Source organism: Typha angustifolia, chromosome 12, assembly GCF_048772165.1.
Source record: "Typha angustifolia cultivar Huaian chromosome 12, ASM4877216v1, whole genome shotgun sequence".
NCBI lineage: Eukaryota > Viridiplantae > Streptophyta > Magnoliopsida > Poales > Typhaceae > Typha > Typha angustifolia.
In genome coordinates, this window is record NC_133250.1 from 9857530 (window position 1) to 9864688 (window position 7159).

At 36.4% G+C, this 7159-nt stretch overlaps 1 protein-coding gene across 1 annotated transcript; it reads right to left on the reverse strand.

Moving 5' to 3' along the window:
• Positions 1–1462: 1462 nt before the first annotated feature.
• On the reverse strand, positions 1463–5309 carry LOC140772453 (DNA-damage-repair/toleration protein 111). Its single transcript, XM_073114527.1, has 3 exons — positions 5210–5309; positions 3648–4580; positions 1463–2102 (listed from the first exon to the last, which is right to left on the reverse strand). The coding sequence occupies exons 2-3, from the start codon at positions 4530–4532 to the stop codon at positions 1806–1808; spliced, it is 1182 nt and encodes a 393-aa protein (XP_072970628.1). The 5' UTR covers positions 4533–4580; positions 5210–5309; the 3' UTR covers positions 1463–1805.
• Between the last annotated feature and the right edge of the window lie 1850 nt (positions 5310–7159).

The following is a 7159-nucleotide window of genomic DNA, read 5'->3' on the forward strand; positions in this document are numbered from 1 at the left end:
TTCCAGAATCTTCGAGCCCGCTCGTGGTTTAAACTAACAGCCGTTACAAAACATCTGTTTTACGCTATTGACGCCGTCATGTCCCCTCGTCAGTAGTTTCGGGTTTGGGAAACGGGCGTTGCGGGAGCGGAAGGAGATAGATGGAACGGCGTTAGCGGGGCGTTGTAGATTCCGTCGGGGAATCTTGGGGCCCGTGGATTCCAACTGGTGTTCGAGAGAGCGAGTGGCTGACATGGGCGGTGACAGCTGCCCGCGGTCAGGCACGTGAGATCTGACACGTGGTAAATCTGAGACGCTGGGTGACGCAGCGCTTCTTGGTCAGCACGTGTGCACTGGTTTAGCAGCAACCAGTCAACCACTACCCTTTTTTTTCCTCAAAGGTTCTTGAAAAATTAATGGATAAATTAAAAAAAATATATATAAATATTAATAATCTTATTATTTGATTACATATTAAATATATAATTTATGATAGTTAGATAATAATTAAGATTAGAGGTTTGTAATTTTAGATAGGAGAACATAGAAGAGGTTGAAAGTGTATTTTATTTAAAATATGAGTAGAAGACTCATAGGGTATTATTTTTTTCTAAGTTAAATTTAGATGATTAAAGGATTCGTATAAGTCTAAATTACAGGGGACAAAATTATACAAATATAATTTTAAACTGGAACTGAGGGCTACATCAAATTCTATTATATTTAATGAAGGAAAACAACACTATATTTTAAGGTAAAAATGAAGGATATCAAGGTATTTTAATTTTTTGAAAATTATAAAATATTTTATATTTAGTTAACTGCTATAAGATTAGACTTAATTCAAAGTTGTTTTGAAACAGTTAGATTAGAATGTAAGAGTGGAATAGTATTTCTCTCTATAATAAGATATGATCACTAATAATATTAGTGTCTTTTTAATTGATTTCATTTATTTAAACATATAATCTAAATAGTAAGATTTATATGACACAATTATAATAGGTATGTTTAATATGCGGTATATACTATATGCAAACATACTTTTAAGTTTTTCCATTGCGACGTATGTACAATGAAGCATGATATGTGATATCGCTACGCATATCAAATAGGTCCAAGTTAAAACACTTACAAGGAAATGCATCAGTTAAACAAAGTTCAAGGATCTGTATGTTCCACAGAGGCAAAGAGGAGGCTGCAATTATTTCCTTCACCATTTTTCCTAGTGATGATGCTGGATACCAGAACTTCAAGTTTCATATCTGGCACACCAGTAGGAGTAATGCGCATACAGGGGAATGGGAATCCTCCTTGATCTGTGATTATATCATCTATATGGCCTTTCTCATAATTCTAGCAGCAGATCAGTAACAATGAACTTAGCAGTGAACATGAAATAAGAATTTGGTCACAAGTCAAAATACATCTAAAATCCCTAGTGACAATTTACAAGCTACATGCATTAGCCAGAAATAGAACATGATAAAGTAGTTCTTTAAGATTTTTTCAACTTCACAGGAGTCCATCGTCTACTTTGATGCATCAATAATATGGACTTTACTGTTTTGCGAAAGCTAGCACACCGTACAAGAAATGCTTAGCTATCAATACAGCTGATCAGCTGAGGAATGATAATTCTGACATTCATTGATCCATATGAAGAACTTCCGACAGTTTGATGCAGCTTCAAAACAGTTGCTAATGTTTTGTCAAAAACTTTGACAAAGGTTTCTAGGACTTCTACAATTTTTTTTACTCCAATAGGTCATGGGTTCATGGCTCCTCATAACTTTGTATCAGCCAATGTTCATAAATTATTGGTTTCAAGGATATCCAGGAATTTCTCCAGGCATGGGAGCCAGTTCATTCTTGCCGAACCTCTCCTCATCATAGAAAGTAGCATGCACCACCCGACCACCAAAGAACCGACCTTCAAGGTCAATTAATGCCTTTGTTGTTTCCTCAGATCTTTCAAATTGTATGAAAATCCTGACAGCTTCATCCACAGGGAAGTTTGGCTCAGTGATCTCAAATATCAGAACACGTGTCACGGTACCATACTTGGCACACTCTGATGCTACCTCGTCTTCAAGCTCATCATCCACCTCACCTGGACCAACCTGAAAATGAAAAGGTTTATCACATCTACATGAGAATAAATTTACTTGAACAATTATAAACTCCACAAACACAAACTCAGTAGAATTACTCTTGTTTTTCAAAGTTCAATTGCTTCATATTACTCCTATTATCTTTTATTGGAAAACCTTCACTTATCCATTGGAAGATTATTGATCAGGATCTTCCAGGATGCTTATAAAAAGTAAATTGCTAATATATTCCAGAACTTGCAATAGGATCAAAAAGTCCGCCATGGCAAACAGTATGCAACTATGCATTGAGCACTATCAGACCTTAGCCACTATTAAATCCTAATTGCCTGTTTTTGTACAAGCTGCTTTTTGTAACATTGGAATAAATATAGCATATATAAGGTAACTACTTACATACAATGTAGAAAATCTTTAGTTGTACCTAAAAGGCTAAAACATGCACAAATTTCTCTCAGATTTCAATGAGAATATTTGACATCAGAAAAGAAGAGAAAGAATTGTCCTATAATATAGAGAACCTACATAGGAAGGACTATAGGAATCCTGATAGCCTGATAGGGTGTCTGATAGACACAAAAAAGTCAGATATATCACCAGATACAATTTTCATTTTCCCTTAATGTTCACCAAAACTATATTATGGTTCTTCTTTGAAAACTAAGTAAAACATTAACTATTATATTGTAATACCATAGGGTGTTCATATAGACAATGTCAAGCGATAGGGGGCCAAGTCTTAGGCAAATGCCTTAGCCTAAGGATGTTAATTAAGAGCGAGGGAGATAGTTCGGCCATCCAGGATGTTTTGGCAGATATAAAAGTAGTACTTGGTGTTGTTAGTGGCTAGTTCGCATACATCACAGTATCAAAAAAGAAAACTATAATAAGAGAATCTAAATGACTAGAAAAGAACAATAGATATATGAGAGGATATAATGTGGAGAAACATGTCAAAGGAGTATAAAAATGCACTAGATTCTCCTGAGCAGCTGTTCACGAAATAGAACTGCATAGTCTACAAATAGGGATAGCCTTAGATTGACACTAGATCATATGCAACAAAGTGGTTATTTTCTACAGAAGGAAAAAATGAGAGAGAGAGAGAGAGAGAGAGAGAGAGAGAGAGGTGAAAGTTAGCAACTTAAGCTTTCTAGCAAATAAGTTGATCAGTAAGTTTAGCCATTTAGGATAATACAAGATGAGGAAACTGAAGGGAATTGACCCTGCATTACCAGATTATATTACCATAATATAAAATCACAAAAACAAAAGAACTGAAGAAAATTGTCAATAGAAGAGACATAATGCATTGCTTCATCTAGAAACTAGTGGAAAAATTGTATTTAAAAGAAATTGTTAAGATTTATCTAGATTCAAACACAAAAAACAAAAAAGAGTGTGCTTCAAGCCAAGCGAAAGAAAGAATAAAATAAAATATTTGAAATACATTAAGGTAAAAAATAAAATAGAGAAAACAAATTAGCATCAAGCACAGAGATATACATTTATGTTATACCACAAATGGACACTCATAGGAAGGAAAGACTGTACCATGTTGCGGAGTAATAAAACTCGAGTAGGCGGACTATTGAAATTCACACTCTTTAACTTCTTCTCTGTCTTCGGCTCACTAGCATTCACAATTACCCCAGCTCTCCTATCTGTCTTTTTTGCCATCAGAGGAGTTGTGATTCCTTGCTCCTGCTTTCCAAGCCCCTGTCCTTCCTTCCATCCCATCTTTGCCATCATTCTCTGCGCAGCAGTCATCTGTCCACCTGCACCAACACCTAGTCCAGCCGAACCTGATTTTCCTATGGAAAAGCCTTCTCCACTTGGCGGTGGTGAAGGTGACCTGGGGGCAACTGTTCCCAAATTCCCACTCATTGCTGCCCGCCTTTTCCATGCTTCTTCACCAGATATATTCAACGATGAAGACCTTGACTGGTAATCTTTCTCCTCTTCTGCAGCCTCCCGTTCCCTTCGTTCGCGTTCCCTCTCTCTCTCCTTTTCCCTCTCCTCATCCTCATGGCGTCGCCTGTCAAGCTCCCTTTTCATCTCAAGCTCCATAGCTCGTCTCTTCTTCTCCTTCTTGTAATCCTCATAATCGTTTGGCCGTGCAGGATCATACTCCTCAATAACGGTCGATGTGACTCCAACAAGAGCAGGCTGAAATGGACCTTTGCCATTATCTGACAATGCAGGCGATGGGGTGAAAGAGGTTGAAGTCCTTATTTGGGTTGAGCTCTTAGCCTTATTCTGCAATTGTTGGCTCTTCATCACAGACTGCGGTGGTGCAAACACAGCGGCCGGCTTCCGCAGCGTGGGTGGTGCCATTTTGGCACTACTTGACCAAACAGATGAACTACTGCTCTTCTCTTCATCAGCAGAAGAAGTTGATGAAGGTGGAGGGAGGTCCCCATACAAACCACCTAGCATTTCTCTGCTTTTAACTCTTAGATATCAAGTCTGTAACAGCTCCTAAACCTGCAAAAAAAATCTATCAAATTAGAATCAACAATATACCCATACACATACACACACACACACCAAATCAAATAATAATGAAAATAAACAGTGTGGTTAAGAAAAAATGGTTTCTTCCCATTTAACTTCAACAAAAAAAGAATAAATTGTAGCTTCTAGAACTAGGTCTCGACAGATTAATGAGATTAACCCAACTTAGTAAAGCTATGGCCTTTCCGATTGTAACTTCAACTTTCCAAGTTCGTCGAATCTGTGCTAAGATTACAACAGGAGAACAACAACTAAAGCCACAGATAGAAGCAAGAAAGTTATCTAAAGAGTACTGCCAACAATTTGAGAGTGCAAGTACACGTCCAAATGCAGATTCCTAGGATGTGCATGCAATTTTAAGAGAATAAGTAAATTAGAAAGAAAATCCCCACGATTGGAGCATCTTGGTAATGTCAATACAGTTGAAATTATACACAAACTCGAATCTAATCACACCGGTATTCCGTGATTAGGGCAAGAATCATCAAAATGGCTCAAATTGATTCAAAACCTTGCCAACGAAAGAAAACAAACATAAAATTAAGAAATCTACGACATCAAGGAGTGAAATCGTATGAAGTGTTTAATAGATAGCCTACCAGATCTCCAAGCGAAGGAGAAAATTTATTAGCAATAAGATGCTACTCGCGGAGAGAGGAGGAGCGGAGACGAATAGGGTTTAGATTCAGCGGGGTGAATAAGGTAACGGGAAATTTTCAAATAACACCCTGTATTTTCGTTATTTTGTAATTAAGGTCGTCTCTAGTATTATCCGACCCCAACTTTTTTTCGTATTAATTTTTAGAATAATTTAGAATATGATATGAGAATTATAGGCTTAAAAAAGAGTATGATTACAAATAGCTCAAACACAAAGGGTTTTTCTATACAAAGTAATTAAAATATATACGGTGTTTATTTGAAATTTCTAAGGGAATTAAAAAAAATTCTTTCTAAAATGCTTGTGATAAGTGCATCTCTTTAATTTAGATTTTTAGATGTTTAATATTTGGATACGACTGCACGGATTAGACTTTTATATCCTTCTATATATCTTATCCCTATTTGGATGGCCTTATCTGGATATAAATATAAATTCAAAATACTAGTTGAATATGGAATAATGTCTGTTTTGTATTCTTTATATATAATACACGACATATTTTTATGAATTTACTATTTACACCGCATTCAGTATCTACATTTGGAGCTGCGTTTTAGACTTTATTTTTCAGAAACATCCAAAGTTTATGGAAAATAATATATAAATAGGGGCGAACCCTAAGTTTGTAAAGTATAGGGTGTGAAGTATAATTTTTAAAACAAAAATCTTTTTTTTTTAGATTAGCCATAGTTGTTGAGCTATCAAAAAGGAGGAGATTACACAAATCTATGGGGAGCTTATGAGCAGACCCCATCTCGACAACTCTAACGCTAACTTCATTTGGCAACTTAATCTGCTACTCTATTTCACTCCGGAAGCACTTAGTCTTCTTACAACAAATATGAACAAGTAAAGAAGAGTCTAGCTCGACCTCTAATTTGTAACACCTATTAGCTAAGGCCATTCCTAGGCATCAGAGAGCCCAAGCTTTAGTAATCCACCTGCGCTTGGCTCCCACAAAATGGTAATTAAGATACCATCTTCATCCCTTAATCTAGCTTCAGCACCCCTCCTTGGCAATAGTCTTGCGTTCACACCCCATCGACGTTGAGTTTAGCCCAACCCCACTCCAACGACCTCCACAGCAAGGCAAAATACCCATCAAGTCACCTTAAGCGGCAATGAAGATTCTCTGCCAAAACCTGCTCGATTTTGCTATTTTTAAATACCCTAAAGAGTCACCGCTATCGCCTCCACCTAATATCACTATGATTTGCTAGCTTCCAGGTTTTTGCTAGCCAGCCCATGCCCACCATTGAGGCTAAATTCGAGGCGCCATCTATCTCCACGTCCACTTACAACCAAACCTCCCGGCTATACCAACACGAGAAAAGGAAGCGGGTTTTTGTCTCATTCCTCAGCCCACATAGTTTGCAATAGTCATTAATGCCCATGTTGAGGCGAGGTAGGTTGAGGGCAAGATACGGTGCTAGGCTAGTTTCCAATAGAACAATCGAACTATCAAATTTATCTCATTCGTTTAATATAGAAATAATAAAGGTAACAACGCCAATAAAAAATCTAATGCGTTTAGTTTATAGAAAATAGAGAAATAAATTGACAACTTTCTAAATCTATTATTTTATAATATTTGGATGAAAAAAAAATAAAGTAAAAGTGAGTGCTCTATCAAAACCACCAAATTTCTCTCATTTCACTCTTATTCGGGGTGAAAACGGATTATATACATATTAGATAATGCTCAACACATATTTGAATTCATTTTTTTGTCCAGATACGGATTCATATGCGGATATTAGATGAATAACAAAAATTTAAAACCATATCCTAACTAAATAGATACGAATAATTTTTAGATTTAAGATTAAATCTTAAACGGATGTTGATAGAATTTAAACTAATTATAATATTCTAGAGACAATTA